Genomic DNA, 19,898 nt, shown 5'->3' with positions numbered 1-19,898 from the left:
AATGCACACAAAAACGCACACACGCATATACACACTGTCCTACAACTAACGACCCCCCCCCCTTTCCCCCGTGATTATTGTTTGGTTTTGCTGTATAACATGTAGTCATCACATGTGGGGCAACTTAACTTTTTACTTCTTTCTTTCGTCTCTTCCAGAATGAGCATCCAGATGACCCTGCTTCTTCTCCTTGCGTTCGTCACCCTCGCCGTCCTTGCCCAAAGCTCTGCAGATGACATCAACAAGAGGGCGCCTAGCGGGTTCCTGGGAATGCGCGGGAAGAAGGACGAGCTTGACAACCTGGCTGACAACAGCGACTACTTCCTCTCGTACGACGACAAAAGGGCAGCCCCCAGCGGATTCCTCGGCATGCGAGGGAAGAAGGCCCCCTCTGGTTTCCTGGGCATGAGGGGCAAGAAGGAATCCTACGACAGCGGCTTCATGAGGGACGACAATGATCTTGAAGACTTCTACGACCGCGACTCCTGGTACTCCAACAAGAGGGCACCGTCCGGTTTCCTGGGTATGAGGGGCAAGAAGGTACCGTCTGGATTCTTCGGCATGAGGGGCAAGAAAGCTCCCTCTGGTTTCCTTGGCATGAGGGGCAAGAAGGCTCCCTCTGGTTTCCTTGGCATGAGGGGTAAGAAAGACGGCTCCGACGACCCAAACCTTGACGCTCTGCTTTACTATTTGCTCAATGGTTCTGGCGAAGAGTATGACGTACCGGAAGACATCCAGGGATTCTATGAATCGCAGTTGTCCAAAAGAGCACAGCAGAAGAAGGCCCCGAGCGGATTTCTAGGCATGAGGGGGAAGAAGGATGTTTCTTGGTCTGATGCAGGTGAGTTTCGTCCACTTTTTTTCTTTTACATAGGTAACAACAGTGGAAGAAGAGTGTTTAAAAAAGACAGGGTAATATAAAATAGGCCCACAGGATGTCGCTGAAGGAGAAAACTACATAAGAAGTAGGTTCTAGACAAAACACATACTAGAATGACTAAAAATTAAACGGACAAGCTAGCATGATTTAGACAACTTAAAACCAAAAACTAGAATGAATTATCTGCCTTAGGCATATTCATCTATCCTGTGTCCTGATTAATTCCACACTGAAATATCATCAAATTATAAAAACAAGTAGTTCACTTATGCCCCGACGAACAAAAGTATGGACTAGATAGTGAAAATGTTCCAATTCTAAAATCTCCCACAACTCACTTTCACACAACTCGACTACTAACTGCAATTATATCATGGTATCTACAAAATTTTTGTTGGTAAAAAAAAATGTTAAGTGCTCCCCTGTGCATAGCACCACGCCATGAAGGCGTTTAGGGGGTGTGGGGGTAACGCCCCACACTTTCTTGATCCGGTCGTGGGTGGGGGTGATGTGATCAGCATCACGCCCCTGACCGCCTTTACCCCCCAGGGTTTCCCCCAGGTACCCATGTTATTCGAAGCTGGGTGGGCGCCGGGGCCGCTTCCATCGTTAGAAAAGTTCCCGGATTTGAACCGGCCGGGGATCGAACCCGTGACCTTTAGCATGGTAGTCAGACGCGTTACCGACTGAGCCAAATTCAAGAGACATATTGTATATTTTCCACGGTCCACTGGCGTACAGAGCGGGCTAAAGTCCGCTGCGAAATTTTAAGAGAATAAATGAAAGCAGTAAAGAGCACATGAAAACGAAAGTAGCAAATGCAACCCACGTTAACATGTCTTCGATTACCATTCTTGCCTTTGAACAACTTTTAAAACTAAGATTAAAAATGATAATTACGAAACACTATATTGTTTATCCCCCTTCCCCTCCGCACTGTGTTCCCAGTTGGTTCGTAAAAATACACGTCGAGCAATGTGCAGTAAATCTAAAGATAAACTGAACACTTCTCCTTTCAGAGAGTGTGCTTTTTATATGGTCAACAAGATTAATTGATTCATAAACTTCGTGTATTTCATATGTATTTATGTATGTAGATATGAATCGAGCATGGCCTCTCCAATTGCGCAGTGGTAGCGTTGTCGTCTTGTAATAAAAGGGTTCCGGATTCGATTCCCTGTGGAGGCACATAGTGGTTCGTATCCCACTTTAAACTGTAGGTAGAGTCCCGATTAGCCTTACTGTGCATAAAGTGGACTTAAAACACCAAACCAATCAGTCAATGAATCGAGCATGAGTTGACATCGGAACAAAAATGTGGTTGCATGAAATAATTATGTATCTTGTGAGGCAGCGTTTTATGCGATCAAACATTCTGTGTCAACTTGCAAATACCTCGCTTGCTAGTACCTAACTGTTGACTTGGGAATTAAAACGCCAATCGTTGTACATACAAGTTCCCAAATTGTACTCTGGGTAGTTTCTCTTAACTGTATAGAAGCTAACATTGCAAAACAAGCGCTGTAACACACCGTACATCATTTGCTAGGTCTGTCTAGTACTTTTTTGCGTATAGATAGTGTGTTTTTCAAGTTTCTTTTACTTCTTTTTCCCTGGTTTCGAAAGTAACCTGACTTGGCTCTACCTGTTACTTGTTCCGTTACTGCAACAGGTGAATAAGATGCAAAAACATAATAAACTAACAATACGGTTCATTCGAAATAACACATCTTAGAATAACTACCATACGATTTCTTGTTATTTTTCTGTACCATGGATATAAGGGAAACTCTTTCTTTTCTCATGAATGAAAGTTCGGACGTTCAGATTAAAAAAACATATAAAGAGACTATTTATTTCTTATTTAAACATGTACAAATGAATTACAAATGCAACAACCCCCACATGATCCCAATTAATTGAAATGACATATTTTTGATATATAGAATAGAGGTTCGTTCGTTGGCCTAGACCATCAGAACTATCTCTATTTAAATATGATTACCCCGTGGCCACTAGCCCTCTTAGACTAGCCACAGCCACTACTAAAAACACCCTTTCTTTAATATAAAATTCAAATTTGGGTGCAAAACGAGATTTGTACGTTGGCCTAGACCATCAGTCAGTGGCTTAGCGCAGTTCTCTGCCCCCCCCCCCCCATGCAAGTAAAATATTGGGGCCCCCTCAGTGGAAAGAAGAAACATCGAGATGATGCCAGACCCAATAGATGGCAACCCCCTCCCAGTTGTAAAATGAATTAACTTTAACCCTTCCTTTCCATTTTTTGTCATAGACTTAGGCTATATATCAGTTTAGTAGTTTGTCGAAACTAAATCAGAATTGTCTGAATCTCTGATACATAACTGGATGAAGAAATGAGAAATATTTTCTCTTACTTCAAAGCGGTGGCACAGCCGGGATTCTTTTATAAGGAGGGTAAAGGCTTCACACAGCCAACCATTTTGTTCGTGATCCTTTGTATTTTTTTTTGTTCGAAACGTTTCTTTTTTAATGTAGGTTACATATAATAAACATATATTTAAAAAATACTGTTTGGGGAAATTGTTTAAAAGGATAGTAAACATTCCTTTTTTGGACAGAGGTGAATGCACCTTCAGCCCAAAAAGCCATCCTCTGGCTATGCCAGGCCAAGATTCAATGAAAGAGCCGCTCACATTATGCTTCTGATACTAATAGTGAGTTATATACTCAAACAAAAGTATCATTTCAGTTACGAGAGATGAACTGGACCTCTACATTGTCAATGGTGAGCTAATATCAAAGGGTAAATTGCAATCTGCTGCTAAGAAATAGAGGCGGACTCAAGTCTTGAGTGATAGCAAATTAAGCAGCGACTGGACTTGATTCACTGAAAATTTGTCACTCAATGAAATGCCGATTGGAGGGATTGGAACACTTTGACCACTGCATACGTTGTATATCCTGCGTGGCGAAATTGGGGCTACTGGCAGGCCCGTTGTCAGGCAGGGGCCAGAGGGGGCTGAGCCCCTGGCACTGAGGTCAGCCCTCTTGACATTAGGTAAAACTATTTTGTGTAATTTGTTTGAAGTGAAAAGTGAAAATGTAGACAGCAGATATTATTTGCTCTCAACTTTGGTGAAGGATAAATTCAGGGAGCATGAACAGCAGCTATTACATTCGTTCATCTTATTTATAAGAAGAAGTCTAAGTAGCGGCAAGTATTTAGGACATTCTCTTCTCTAGACTTCAGAAAGTTTCTTCACAGGGGAGCATCTTTATCTGTACATTCGTTGCCCCTGTTGCAACCTCCCATTTATACAGAAATCTGTGACTTTGATGTCATTACGCAAATTCTCTCCGCATCTGCGTCAAAGGTTAACAGCTCCCAAGTTTTGGGAACGAAGGGGAGTTCTATTGTTTCGGTCGGGGAGTGGAATGTACGGTAGGTACTATGGTTGAATATTGTCCATCTTTCCTTGGGTGATATAAATATCTGTATCATCAAACGTACTATGGAGTGTGTAGTATGGGATGATTTCAGTAGCAGCCAATTAGCACTTCAAGTGATATTTTAAAAGATATAGAAAAATGTAGTATTTCTGTGATATTTCTAAACTTTATGTAACTTAATGACCCCCTCCCCCAACACACATAATTTACCTTAATTTAACACTGTTAAACGTTTGAAAAATGGACCCCCCCCCCTCCCATGGAAATCAATTCTGGCTACGGGCCTGGCTACTGGACCTAAGGGCAAAGGGAAAATTTCCCATGGGCTCAACATCCTGAGTTTTTGGGCCTCTTTGTAGTAAAATGTAATAGGTGTGGAAAATGTGGGAAATTTATCTCTCATCTTATTTCAATATCATACTGATGCTTCCTTGTAATCAAGGGGTCCCGGGTACGATACCCGGTGGAGGCACATAGTGGTTCGGATCCCACTTTAAACTGTAGGTCCAGTCCCGATTAGCCTTACTGTGCATAAAGTGGACTTAAATACCAATTCCATCAATCAATCAATCATACTGAGGCTTGGGGAGCCCCCATGAAAATATTTGGTGGGAAGTTACATTTTAAATATCACGTAATATTAATGGTAATAAAAAAGTCATAAATTATGAAGTTTGTTTGTGTAAGTATTGTGTAACAATACAGCATCGACCGGTGGAACAACTGAATCTTTCTACTCGATTCACAACTGTACTGCACTACACTATACTACGTTTACGAAAACCACGTAGCTATAAAGGTATGAGATGAGAGAACGATTGCCATCTATGAGCAAGTAACTTAATTCTGAATTTCGTAGGAGACTTATAATGTCAAGTTACCCGGGCCCCTCTGGCTGAGTCAACCCACCAATGCTTATTATCGCAGACGTCGTCATATGATATGTTACTGGGAACCAAATTTATGTTTCGTAAATCCATTTATTAAGTGACAGTAACTACTGAATTTCTGGGATTATATAAAATTTCAGGATCACAGAGAGAGAACATAGCGGGGCCCCTGCAGCTCGAGCTCCCCCCCCCCCACCGCATTGCGGGGCTTGCGGGGACGGCTGCTACGCCACTGCCAGCAGTACTATCTCCATGAGAATGGTTGAGTCGTCACCGATAGCCCTCTAGACTAGCCACAGTCACTACCGGCATCGAGAGAACTTCCAAGGTCTCCCCTCTTGCCCAAGCAACGAAAAAATTCCACCCCCCCCCCCCCTACTCAATAGAATCTCTTATATAGGCGATTCGAAAAAGCCAGTAAACGATTTCATTTTTCACCCCTCCGGGTTTTGAAAGGACAAGTTTTAAAACTACCCGCTTTCTGAGCAACTGGCTCTCCCAGACACGTAGGCCAGCTGTGTAGCAGGTTACATTAGAAACTGAATAACAAATATTACCTTCACCAACCCATGAAAAATAATATTAATGAAATATACCAACATTTAATAAAGAAAAGGGTCATGTACTGGTTCTACCATTACAAGTTCACTGGTTAAAAGAAAAGAACTAAATGAAACAAAGTATATTATAGATACTATGCGATCTCTTATGCGCAAAAATCGAAACACTTGAATTGAAGGTAAAGCAAATACTGCAATTGTCAATGTTCTTTAGCATCAAACGGAATTTTCCAATCGGCCCCCATCCCTCGCCCTCTCCTGAACCAGTTACCAAATCGAAGTTCCAGTGTAATTGGAAACCAAACAACACTAATGCATACAAAAAATCTTTATTTAAAGCTAATCTCAAATTCCCAATCAGTTTGTACTGGGGGCCACTCAGCTAAAACACACTCACTGTGTAAATAAAACCCAAAGGTGTTTTACCCGCGGAGTCATTAATTATGAGCACTGTAAAATTGACTCTTTTTGTTTGTGCTGCATTTAAAAGCACATTACCTGTTTAAGAGACTATTGGGCTAACGACATCCTCTATTTTTTGTTTCTCTACGTGGAGTTCCACATGGCCAAGCAAGTGTAATAGACTTCAGTTCCGCTGAAGCCGGGTGTAAAATCCTGGGGGGAGGACAGGGGGATAACCCCCACCAAGAATCTTGTCCTAAAAATCGACCCCACCAAAAATTTCCGGGGGAGAGTTTTTGTTATAACAGAGATTGGAAACAAGCACAAAGAACAAAGGATAATGAATGTCTCTGTGTGTGTTTCTGAGTGTTGCATGCTTCTCTGTCCCTCGTTAAAGACACTACACCATACAATTTTATACAAAGTAAAAGAAAAACAAATATATGTATGAAATCTAATTGATTCATTTAGTTGAAAGCAAAATATTAACAAAAAACTTACATATTAAACAATTACAACTATTTTGTAATGCATTGACATTTTTAAACAGTGTAGTAAAGGAACTAGTTTGATACTTCATAAAGATCTTATATATGTTATATATATATAATATGTTATATATATAATCTGTCTGTGTGTGTGTGTGTGTCATATCTTCATTCCCCTACCAGCAGTCTTCAATGATTTCGCACCCTGCACTTGACGAAATGCTTGTCGACTTCCAGACAGATACATAAATAACAATGGTTATGCTGCATGTACGTACTAGCAGTTAGGTTCGGTCTACATCAATGTAAGGACCGCTGACTTCTCCAGATGGAAAGGTCGCTACGTGTAAGACCTTTCTAAGGTCTCCGAATGTCACCCAATGAAACGCTGCTTGGCAGGCGTTGGCCCCAAGATATGTTGAGCCACGGAGTATATTTTTTAGTAGCTGGCCGCCTAAGTTCAAAGTTGAGACCTTGTTGCTTCGAGATTCAACATCATGTGAAGTTACGCGCTCCTCAGTAATTATAACGGCAAGCTGGTCGAGTGAGTAACTGATGCGGCTCCAATTTGAAATAATGAGATGCAATATGATACCCGCTCATTTCTTTTCTCCGCGATTTCTTCTTCATGTTTCCCTATTAACTATCTACCTTAACTGCAACGAGAGAGAGTAAGTATAGAACAATGCCAAAGTCAATGAAGTGCCTACAATAGATACTTGGTTTTGCTCACTGAATTTGGATGACGTCACGATGGTCAGATAACAGGCGAGTCGGTGAAGGTCGTGAAGTGATTCGTTGATGATATTTGAACGGCACATGCAGGTATGTGTATGCTTTTATTAAAATGAATGAGATATGCACAGTCGCAGTTATAGTTAAATGGGATGCCCGGCTTGAACACCCTAGAAATATTTAAAAAACAATAAAGATACAGTCAGTTACCACTTTTGGAAAACTTCCCGTGCGCTGTAAATTGTAAATAATTACACATCAAGTGTCAGAATATTCATTTCCATCTTCAATGAAACTCTGATTTCTGTGAAATACTATTCTGCGGCATAATTCCGGAATAATTGTTATAAAGTTTACCCATCATCCCTTGTATTTTCTTCTCCTTATCAGACAAAACTATTCATAGTGCCATCAGAACTATCTCGTTGATTAAATATGTAGTTTCTAGTATGTCATAATTAATCATTTTCTGAGTAGCTACAAATAGCAAGCGCTGCCAGAATTACACATCTCAATCTATCCATCAATCTTCAATCAACACACACCTACTGTATGTAACAACATGTGAGTGATGGATATTAAATAAACTTTACACAAAAATATTTTGATAGTGATGTGATTGATTATAAGCCGAATATTTAACTAATTAAAGACACAATATAGAAATGCATACTTGGTGTATTTGTCAACATTAAAATTTTTAAACAGTTATGATATAAACATTGCTTTTCAAACGAATACAAAAGTTAAATAAAGTTGATTTTATGTAACAAATATAGAGAACTACGCTTCCGTGTCGTTACTTAGGTTGAAATAATACCATCTTTATGTAGTATAATCTTTATTTTTGTAAAGATAGATTTCGTAAAACAAGTCAAAATATGGCTGCAAAAACTTCAAATGAATAAAGTGAAGAACATATTAACAAATTAAAGAGGAAGCAACCATTGTAACCAAAATGCTAGTTGGAAGGCAAATCGCTGTAACTTAAATGTTATATGCACACCAATTCTTGCCATACATATAATCTCAATTCATTCTCGTATCTCTTGTTAATCAGTAAGCAGATTTATCGGATTAGAAATTTTGTGAATATGGGTAATTAATGTATTTATATATATGTGATTTATTGGCACGAAGTACTAATAGAGGATGTCCACGTTTATTGAAAACCCACTCATCCAGAGGCAAAAGTGTGTTATCACTGTACAGCAAGTATAAATACTTTAACGTTGCTGACAGAAAGTAACTTCGCTGGACATCTGTTTTAAAAGGTTTGTTACTATACACATTGGTTATTCCCGAGTACCCGTTGTCAACTCTGCAATATTTTTCTAATGCTTCAACAACTTCCCACGCCCAGTCTCTATACTTCTTTTTTCCTGTTGTTCTATACAACACGAAGTAAGACTCCACAAGTTCGGGTCTGAGTGTATACGATTTTGGATCGTTTGGGAATCCTTTAGCTTCGATTCCTCCGGAAAATCTCATAACTGGTGGCCCCAACTTAGTAGGAGTTTGAGTGTATGATTGATGACATGTACGTGTTATTCTTTCTGCAATGTTCAAGTAGATCTTCGACATGTTGTTTGTCAAAGTCACTGAAGCCAACGCGAAAAGTCCACCAAGAGAACATGCAGAATGATCCATTTTTTGTACAACTTTTCCATTTTTAATATCCGAAAAGTACATGTATTTGCCGTCATCACTTATTCGAATCATTCTGTCGATAATGTGCATCGTTGCATTCTGAAACATGTACCTAACTTGTTTCTTGTGTTTCCCGGATTGCAACCACGACTTTAATAGATAAGCATAGAAGCTGCCACCTTTATATCCGACCGAAACCAAATGATTACCTTGGCCTGTTCTGGGATCAAAAACGCTTGGGTAAAGGCCTTCTAGCTTTTTCATGTTCTTCAACGTACGAAGAATTAACAAAGCTTTCTTCCGAAAAACATCCACCCCGGTCACCTGGGAGAGGTACTCAAGTTCTAAATGGATTGCTCCGAACTCGGATAAGATACTACAGCAAGTGGAGCGTACACTGCGCGGAGATGCTTCGTTTAATGTCCTGAGAGGAATATTCGAGTCCGTATTGAATGCACCCAAAAGTTGGAACCCTACCTCCAAAGCTTTTTCACGAAACATGGCGTCACCAGTCATTGAGTAACATGAAAGAAGGCTGCCAATTATCGTGTGTATCATCTCTGATACTGATGCATTGGAGTTGGCTATATTTGTGATTAAACTTGTTTCAATCCATTGTCGACCTGCTTGAAATTCTCTCATCAACTTCATCACATACAAAGTGTCCAAGCTACCAATTATTGTTGCTCCCAGTTGAGTTGCGGTACCAAAAGCACTTGAACTATATCCTTGCTTGCTAATTGGTCTAAGTTCATTCTTTCCCCACGCATAAAGAACATAGTTATTCCAAGCATGCAGCATCATTTTTCTTACTTTGTTTCTCCTTTGGAAAGTAACAGGGTCAACGTTATCTCCACCTTGTATTTCGAAACCTTCTTTCATTATCTCTGGGGCTACTCGTTGAAGATTTTCTGCCACACTTGAGATGTAGAAGGAAATATTCTTGTTTTTCACGTGTCTTGCCAAGGATCCAGATCCTTTGCCGGTCTTTTCCACTTCTGTCAACTTATGCATTGCTACATATATTCCAAATAAGACACAAAACACCAAGAGAAGCAACAAAAGTATGAGTTGTCCATACCGTGTTCTTTGGTGATCGTGTGGTATCCAGTAAACTGGGGCGTTCTTACTTATCTTGAACATCCTGCAAAGTTCTTTTTACACTTTATCTTGCTGATATCTATCAAAAATGTGTTTTACAAAAGTTCCAGATTTCTGTCACCTAATTTGCAAGAAACAATAGGTTACCACAATGCATCATGAATGATAAACTTGTAACTGACTCCATTTTCTTCACAATATTCCAAGGTTATTAGAAGTATTAATTGGAGGTTTATCAAAACTGGCAATGTTTGTTTATAACAATAGTGAATCTCTATGTGATCCAAGTAGAATATATAGAGATGGAACCGCCAGAAAAATTCAGTGAGCATGGCTATTGACGTCATGTGGAGGAACGCGAGTTTTCGAAAACTAGCTGTTTTGTGCCATTTGAAGCAATTGATTTCTAGCATATGAGTTAACAACATTGAATTTAAATTAGAAAGCCTGAATTCCAAAGAGACATTCCACAGCTATTGTTTCGTGCAGTTTTATTTAGTACTTCCAATCTGTCACATACTGTCACAAAACTTTCTCTGTAGAGTGTTATGCAATTTATCAGGAAGCAAACTTGTTCAAAATACATTGTATCAGAAAACTACATTACCCACTGGCTCCAAAGTATCTTCAATCGCTCTCCCCCCCGCCAAAAAAAAACCGTAGTGTAAAGAAGGTCCCAACTCAATTCATATTCAAACAAAATTCATATCCAGGTTAATATATATCAGTCTAGGGTATATATCTGGAATTGGATGTTAAAGAAATAAATGTAACTATTAATGGATCATTGCGTCACAAGCTAAGGAATTATCCCAAACTCAATTCCAAGATATTTATCGTGTAAATTTAAGTCTGTTATGTGTCTGTTTATTTTACTTCGTTTTTCCGACAAGTTTCTATATTCACGAAGATCAGGATGAGTTATGATTAATTGAAATTGATGAAGGGACACATACAAACTATAGCGGCCGCGATTCAAACACAGAGACTTTGGTGACGAGATTGAAAGACGATAACTTAAAGCACTCGACCACCTAATCGACGCAAACTGAAGTAGACATTATTCATTGTCTCTTTTACCCTTTGTCCATTCTAATACTATGTTTCGCAAAAGAACCTCCTCTCGTATTGTCAGGTGAACGTCTGTTCTCATTTTGCCTTTGGTTAGGATCGAACCTACTAGAGACCTTTGCAGTGAACTAACTACTACTGTAGAATAGATAATGTCCAATCAAAGTTGGACGCTAATAAAGAACCAATGTCGCTAACGAGTAGACAAGCACTCGATATACTAATTGTGATATTGCATGACAATTGCTCCGAAGAGAGATGAAAACAAGTTCCTAATAGATGTAAGTCATGCGACCCTTTTGCATGTTGAATCGCTTCACAGAGAAATCACCTGGAATTATGTTGCAAGGAAGTTGAATTGTTTATTATCCCACATTAAAACTCTCGCATCGGGTCGCGGGTGGCATGGAATTCTTGCAAGGTTATTTATTATTATTATTGTTATGTACTTGGCATAACCGCCTTTTAACTCAGGTTTTTCAGCTTTCAAAGCGATTTATACATTGAAATACATGAGAGAGAGTATAATCTAGATGCATGTAAATATTCAGTGTTAGGTTTTTAATTGTTTTATCATATTTTTTAGCAAATGAATAAAATAGCATATGAGCCTTTTTGAGTAATCCTAACCATGCTTAAAAAATTGCAATGTCATCTCATGGTTTCACTCTAGTCAAGAAAGAATTGGTACAAAGTGGCATACCTAGGTATTTACAAACACTTGCAGGTGAATACTCCAGGGTTAGAATAGTAGCCTACTGAAAACTGATTGTAAATTCTTGCAATATGTCTATTGAATGAAAATATTATCATGAATTTGAGTGTCCAAAGTAAGAAACGAAATTAAGAAGTGGAAGTTACATAATGAAAGGTGATGTAAATCAAAATATAGACATTTAGAATTTATAGAGGACATTTTCAAAAAAAATAAGGCATTAATAATCCAATTTGATTAATTGGAACAGTTAGGACAATGCATTTTAAAATAACGGTGCGAAGTTGAAAACGTGTTTTTAAAACATTTTCATTCAATGTAAGTGAATTCGGCAATATACGCCATACTTGGCATGGCGTATTTGCTTGCGCTGGGCTAATTTGTTTAGAGGATTCAGAAGTGAAATCCGCAAGTTAAACATTTAGTGCAATACACCCTTCTAAGTGGACATACAATGAGGGATACAATCACGTAAAATATTATGAAAGTTAACGTTTACTAGGTACTACAAATAGATTCTTACCTTCACTGAAATTGTGAAATAGACCGCAATCAGATCGAGCTTTCCGGGGGAAAAAAAAACAGCGGCATGGATAGCTAGCTACCTTCGGCGTAGTCAGATGGAGCTTTCATACGACACGAGTCATTGGAGGTCATTTATCATACTTGACCCTAACTATTCCATGCTAACTCTTTTCAGTAAAAAAGAAAGAAAGAAAGAGAAAAAAGCAACACTACAATGCAGGATTGGCGTATTTTTCTGTAGTCATCTTAAATATATTTTCTTGGAATGTCACAACGTTAATGTGTTAGTAAGTGAGCATTAATGCGATTACATTAATTATTCAATGGATTTAAGAGATTTTTTTAAAAAAATGTTGCCCTCAGTCTCTTCCGAAATTAATGCTTTATGCTTGAACTTTATTATTTGAGGAAGAATATCTATCCACACGCTCTTGCAAACACTTTTCTGTGTTTGCAATCTAATCTAAATATCTTGGTAGAGAAATGTCGAGGATATTCTCTTGCTACTGATACGGATTCTCCCTTGTACGCGAAGAGAATGGCCAGAAAGATTTGGTATTATACATTGTGAAAGATTGATTGAAGTTGAAATTATAGGTTCGTCAACATTTATTTGCTTCCGTCCAATTTTATGGGACTATGCCCGCTAAAATCAAGTGTCTCTGAGGACTAAAGTCTCATCGCTAAAGTAAAAGGTGAGGCTGTTTAGGGGCACTCAGCACATGTAGGGAAGCACGGGACAATCACAGCCCTACAGCTGTAGAGAGGACAGAGCCTCATTAGTATACAAAATGCAGTCCAAGGTGTACTACGTGGTAGAGGGGTTGTTATTTGGATGCATTCGGAAGAGGTCAACCCCGACACCCCAAATTATGAAAGAATATGTACGCGAAGAATATGTTCTAGTTTCTTTAAACAACAAGAAATTAGAACCGTAGCTACTCTCAGCTCTCATACACACATCTAATCATATGTACAGATATACCGGGTGTACAAAAAAGAATGTCCTAGTTTTGAACCTCTGTTATTTCATAGATATTTGGCGTACAACAATGATATATATATTAAACGAAAGAGTAACACTCACAAATGTTCAATGTGTGACCCTTTTGTGACCCGGTATACATCCAAACGATAAGACAACTCTTCCCACACTCTAACAAGCATCGTATTCGTTTCAAATTGCTTATACCAACGTCTCATGTTCTTCGCAAGTGGAGCTTCAACATGGAACTTCGCACGGAAAGCACGCTGCACAAATATCACTGATTCACATTTCGCAAAGTTTCAGAACACAGAAGGGCTTCTGCTCTGGGCTCGCCATCTCGCCTATTATATTCCTTTGCTACGCCAGCGCCGCCAACCTGGAAAACGGAGAACTAATAAACACCAACAAAATTTCAAACATTCAAGTCATGAATGAACACTGAATGAACACTGTTCACGTATTCTACAAGAAGTTATAACAATTTAAAACTAGGACATTCTTCTTTGTACACACTGTATATATTTGAACAAGTGTTCTCGGGTTATATATAATGTATGTGTGTGTGTGCGTGTGATGTAAGGGCCGTTGTACAGTCGGTACTGTGCGGCCTTGACACGTCCTTTATTATTATTTGGTGTTTTAGTTAAACCGTGTTCTTGTGACAAAAAGAATGTGTCAGCCTTACCACCACACCTCACGGTGTAATGCACAGGACATAGCTTTGCCTTTTTCCGACGTAATAGCATACAGGATGTTTCATAATTCCCTCCGATATTTCAGAAGTCTGTTGGCCAGGGGCCAACTCACCTACAGGGATAAAAGCATGTCAGTGAAGAGTGTAAATATCGAAGTTTTTAACCCACCTTACAAAGGTTCGATATGTCCTTCCTTGGTGACTCGACAGACGGAAAACGAACAGTAGGTCGGGGCCATCGCTTGACACTGTGGAGCACACACGAGGAAGATAGCAGAATTGACGTCTGTCGAGTCACCAAGGAGAATATATCGAACATTGGTGGGTTAAAAACTTCGCCTGCTCTCTTCACTGATATTCTCTCATCCCCGTGGGTGAGTTGGCTTCTAAGCAACCGACTTCCGAAATTCAGGAGGAAATCATGAAACACCCTGTATGGGCCTTGGAAGAAAATCCAAAGTTATTCTCGAATTCTGTACTTGCGGAGATGTTTATCCTCTATAGAAAGTTTTGAAAATTAAGAAAGAGAGCAGAAAGAAAATGGTCATGGTGGGTGGCTACGACAGGAGGAAGTGAAAAAGTGGTGGAGAGAACTGAGCGTGGTGAGTGAACATGAGCACAGGCCCAAGTTTTAGAATAGTCATACGTTACCTTAAGAATAATTTCCTTGCTTGGATAATGGCATAACTGGGATGGAAAAATAATGAAGTAGTTTTAGATTTTGTAACATTTTGTTGGTTATCGAGAGTCAAAACGTAATCTTCACAGTTCCAGTCTTTGGATTGGTGGCATAAGTGAAACCTCTCCGTCTTCATCTGTCCTATCATCATCCCTTTAGTACTTTCCTCTTCTTTCATAATCTCCAGTACCTGATATTTACACTGATAATTCTCTCTTCTTTGGTCTTTTTCCTCACTCCATGTGCAATTTATGCTCCCCACATGTCAAAATCACCTAAACCTTGCCTGGTCTAGTTTTGTCCTGCAGTTTCACTACGCCCACTATCTATCGAATCTCCTCATTCCTACTATCGGTAACAAACGTGTACTAACTACATTTGTTGATAAGAATCCTGGGGTACATGAAAAGTTTTCCAAAGATAAAATTGCGCAAGATAATACATATATTCTAAATAAATTTAACACTTAAAATGAGAATATGTTGACGAGTTCCTGCCACCGGAACAAATTGAACAAATGTGGTTACGAAACAACTTCAAAGAAAGATTCTCTAAAGTGACAGAGAAAGTTCATTCATACAGACCTACACATGTTTGTGCACTTCATATAGCTATTGAGTGTTATAGTGTTTTTAATTACATAATTATTTACTGATTGTACAATGTGTTCGTTGCATTACTCTCTGGTAGTGATAACTTAAGTATTTGCAAAATATATAGTATATATATATATATATATATATATATATATAATATATATATATATATATATATATATATATATATATATATATATATGAATTATTTAATTCAGTTTGTGAACATAACTATTATATTCACATAATTGAATGACTTGTGGCCATGTATAGTTTTTGTAATGTTTATTTTTCTCAACAGATGATAACATGAGTGGTACACAAGGGGAAGGCAAAGCAACAAACCAATTAGTTGCAGGCAATCAATGAAGAAGTGAACATGTCCCGTCCCTCCACAACCTCTCATCGTCTGAAGTTCAAAGGCTGAAGTTGGCTTGTGACCTTTCAAACAAAACATCCCGTTCATAGGTGACGTTCTTTAGAACTATTCTTCGATACCTTGCGGCTCCATCAACGCTGCAGATCATTGTTTGAAATGTGATAGACTAAAATTATTATGTACAATAAGCATGTTATGTTACTATGACGGATTTGTGCACCAAACCAATAATCTGCGTTCTTAATTGTTATGATTTATTTCTCTCACATATATTTTTGTTCGTAAGTGAAATATAAAGAACAGAAAAACGAAGAATTATATTTGCACTATTCATTGTTTAGTGGTTAAAGTAAATATTTATTATGTAAATGTACAGAATGTTTGTATCTAAGTTATGTCTCAAAATTATACTTTTTGTTAGTTCTCACTGTCAATTGAAAAAAAATGCAAGATTTCATTTGTTTTGTCTTATGTATTATTTGTAACACACACACATGTCTACAAATAAAATATGTTAGTATATGTTCTATTAACGAAGTCACTTCACGAAAATTATATTTTTAAAAAGTACAAGATATTTTAAAATGTATATGTGCTATATCTTACATTAAATTTAGCGTATCACATTTAGATATAAGGCTTGTCAAATGTTAGCTTGAGAAAATAGTTCTCTTCATTTTGGATGATTAAAATGTTAAATATTTAAATTTGGTTCATAATTTTATTGACTTGACATAATTGAAAATTACATTGCCATGATAGATAGCCCACTACTGAACATGACCACTGCACAAAATATCTACGAAGGTTACATATTAATTTTTTCAATGCGATGGTTTAGTATGTGACCAGATATGTAAATTACGTTGCATTCAACTTTAAGGTAAGAAAGGGAATACGTTTTCTAACATATTTTAAATTCGCAGTTCATAGGCTCGTTAAAACTAAATTACTACTTTTTCTCGCAGACTTGCATATATTTAAACACAATTCCATTGAGTGCTAGATATGAATAAATAAGTTCAACCATTACGAAGACAAATATAAATACGTGTATTAAATATTTCGTATCACATAGCATTACATTAAGGCAACCATTCAATATTAATTGGCTATATTAATATTCAAACATATTATGGTCATTTTATAACCATTACAGTAAAATTTCTTAAGATAGCATTCCTTTAACATGAGAAACAATTGCGAAAAGGTTAATAAAAGACCATTTCATTGACAATACCACAATTGTTTCTATTAACTGATAAAGAGGCTGGATGCAAATATTTACTGGCTCTATATTGTCAAATATGTTTAGTTTTCATTACTATAGTGCCATATAAGTTCCAAAAGATATTGTATGTTGAGATAGGAGCCGACTTTGGGGGTGGGGGGGCAATGAACTTTCTGTCCCCCGAAAAAATTACGTAGAAAGTTACATTTTATGTATATTTACATATATAAAGTATTGTTTATGCCGATCTTTCACACAAAAATATTTACCTTGCCTCCAGAAATGTATCTTTAGTTGGCGCCTCTGGCTACCAGCATTTCATAATTATTGTTGTTTAACAATTAATCTGCAACTCCTAAGTTATCGTCGATGGAATGAGGGAAATATTAATTTGTAAATAATGGGATTATACAAATTTTCTTAAAGATCAATATCTACTATAGTAAACATTAACTAATATAGAAGTAGTTTGTCTCATAGGGAAATGAAATATAATAAATATCGTTATTAGCAATAAACAAGGAACAGGATTTATTTTTTTGGTTTAGGCAATGATAATGGTTGCACAATTTTGCATGGATGCATGATGGCTTTGGAATAGCATGATTCATAAATAAGCTACTTCCGTATAATAGATTTGTTTGCTTAATATGTAACAAGTAATGATTTATCTCAGTCGGAATGATTTTATTGCCTCTAGAAATTTTCTGACTTGTACAGTTTTAAGTTAAGAGATGATTTCCATAACTAACCCAAATTAATATGTTCCGAAAAACTTTTGTATAATGAAAACTGCGTACATTCATTAAGTATAAATATACTTATAGATGTAGCGTTTTACAAAGGTCATGAGGAATGGAACAAATGGTTATTTGTTGTATAAGAGAACATTTAATCCATTAATTTTTTTGTTTCTATATTCATCCAGTTTCAGGTATTTTAGAAGTGCCCATATTTTGAAATAAACCCTCGGTCGGTTTTCATTATTGGATGTCAGTAAATCGAAGAGGCGAATAAAATGTATGTTCCGAGTGCAATTAATACCTGGTTTCAGATTTCTAACATGAACACACATATAATAAAAGGTAATATAACGACTTAAAAAGCTGTTTTATGTGAGTTGGAAATAGAAGCGTCAATCAATATGAGTCTCGATTTATTTCAAAACCCTTCACATTATGGGCTAGGAATGAATTTTGCCGTTTACAAATCAACCTTTTAATTTAGTTCTATAGTGAAAACGAATTCGAATATGTAGAATATGATATTGAAACATATTGTGCGTGTGTGTGTGTATTTAATAATCTGATTCAATATGTGTAACATTCAAGCACCTTTAATTTTAAAGTGTGTAGTTATATACCGTCGCATTTCGTCTAATTTGATTAAATCTGCAGCTTTACAATTAAATGACGCCGAAAGCGATACGTCCTTGCACCTTTTAATAACAAATTGGTGAATATAAATGTAATTACACAATTATGTACAGTATCGACATTGGCATTGATATGAGTCACAAGTCAATTTTACGAAACAGTTCTTGAGAAATATTTTTCCAACTTCCTTCACAATATACCAAACCAGTGACTGTCTGCAGCTGAATGAACTTAAAACTCTCTTATATCCTTTCATAATCCAAAGCCATTCATTTTACTGTTGTATTAATATTCAGTGACTGGTAGCATGAATCTGAACTCTTCCAGAAAATATTGTTATAGCCGTACCAAAACACCTTAGGTAACCATCAATTAAAATAATAGCAACCATGTTTTTCCCATAAAGTTTCTTTCTATAAGTAAGACAATGAATTGGTTCTATCCTTTAGAAACTATTCAATGTATAAAGGAGTCTCTATTGTAGTAACTGTGTTATCATAAAAATAATTTGTACAAATTACTACACAACAATATTTTCTGTATTAATATTTGTTTGCGATATTAAGCTGAAAAATAAACATTGAAATTTGTTTTTATGATTGAAGTGCTTTCATGATATTTTTCTATCTACATTTCTTATAATTGCCTGTGAATGTGTAAGAACATTATCTATTAACTGGTGCAATGTATGTAAATGTGCAATACAAACCCAAGTGTAGCATTATTAACTGTTTTTCAAGGTAACAAAATGATGAATTTCGGAAAGGTTTCTTCTATATCCCTCACTTATTCTTAAATTAATTTGAGAAACGTGAATATATTCTTGAAATAACTACTTAATCTCAACTATATTTTAGAGGTAGGAAAGTTATGAATTAGTTACCATGCCACCTGAGCTCATTCTTACAAGATAAATTTAAAGTGAAAAGTATTAAATGAATCTTCAGTATAGATTATGTACTTACAACAGTATAACATCGTCAATAATATTTATACGTATTTTAAACAATCAGATTCACGAAAATCGTTGTCGTCCTATTTCCGAAAAGTCCTAATTGGGAATCCTTGCTGCCCGAACACGAATAACACCATATTACATATTACATGGATGCGTGCCTCCTAATTCCGAACACATTTTTCTCACTTGGGACCTACAACTTTCTCACACTTCCTGAGTCTTTTTAACTACGAGATTTTAAAAGGACTCATTTCCGGAATTCAGTCTGGTCAGTATCTTATGGGTCACTGGTGGTTTGAAAGTTGCAGTTCCAATTGAAGCATGTCAGTTGGAACAAAGAGAAAATCCGACATGATCAAGTATATATAATTTAATGATAAAAACATGACCTGTTTTCAAACGACTACATACAAAACAGTTTATAACTGAATAGAACTTCGTCAATTTATAATACAATGTGAACTTTGCTTTGTCAAATTTGAAAACATATGACACTCTTGTTCTTATAAATTTAGGAATAATATCACTCGCCATCTTTTTGTCACATA

The 19,898-nt window shown here is 37.1% G+C and overlaps 1 protein-coding gene across 2 annotated transcripts in view; it reads left to right on the top strand.

Moving 5' to 3' along the window:
- Tk (Tachykinin) overlaps positions 1-19,078 on the top strand; it is a 224,209-nt gene extending 205,131 nt beyond the window's left edge. Inside the window, exons 3-4 of one of the 2 annotated variants that reach the window (XM_083138140.1) lie at positions 159-841; positions 15,708-19,078. In XM_083138140.1, the coding sequence (XP_082994266.1) occupies positions 160-841; positions 15,708-15,775 (750 nt within the window). In that variant the 5' untranslated portion in view covers position 159 and the 3' untranslated portion in view covers positions 15,776-19,078. The remainder of the gene's footprint in view (positions 1-158; positions 842-15,707) is intronic. The other variant, XM_083138131.1, reaches the window with a different exon arrangement.
- The last annotated feature ends 820 nt before the right edge of the window (positions 19,079-19,898 follow it).

This window comes from Lepisma saccharinum, chromosome 1 (assembly GCF_977018435.1).
Source record: "Lepisma saccharinum chromosome 1, izLepSacc3.1, whole genome shotgun sequence".
In the NCBI taxonomy this organism is placed as follows: domain Eukaryota; kingdom Metazoa; phylum Arthropoda; class Insecta; order Zygentoma; family Lepismatidae; genus Lepisma; species Lepisma saccharinum.
This window is presented reverse-complemented; position numbering and strand designations above follow the sequence as displayed.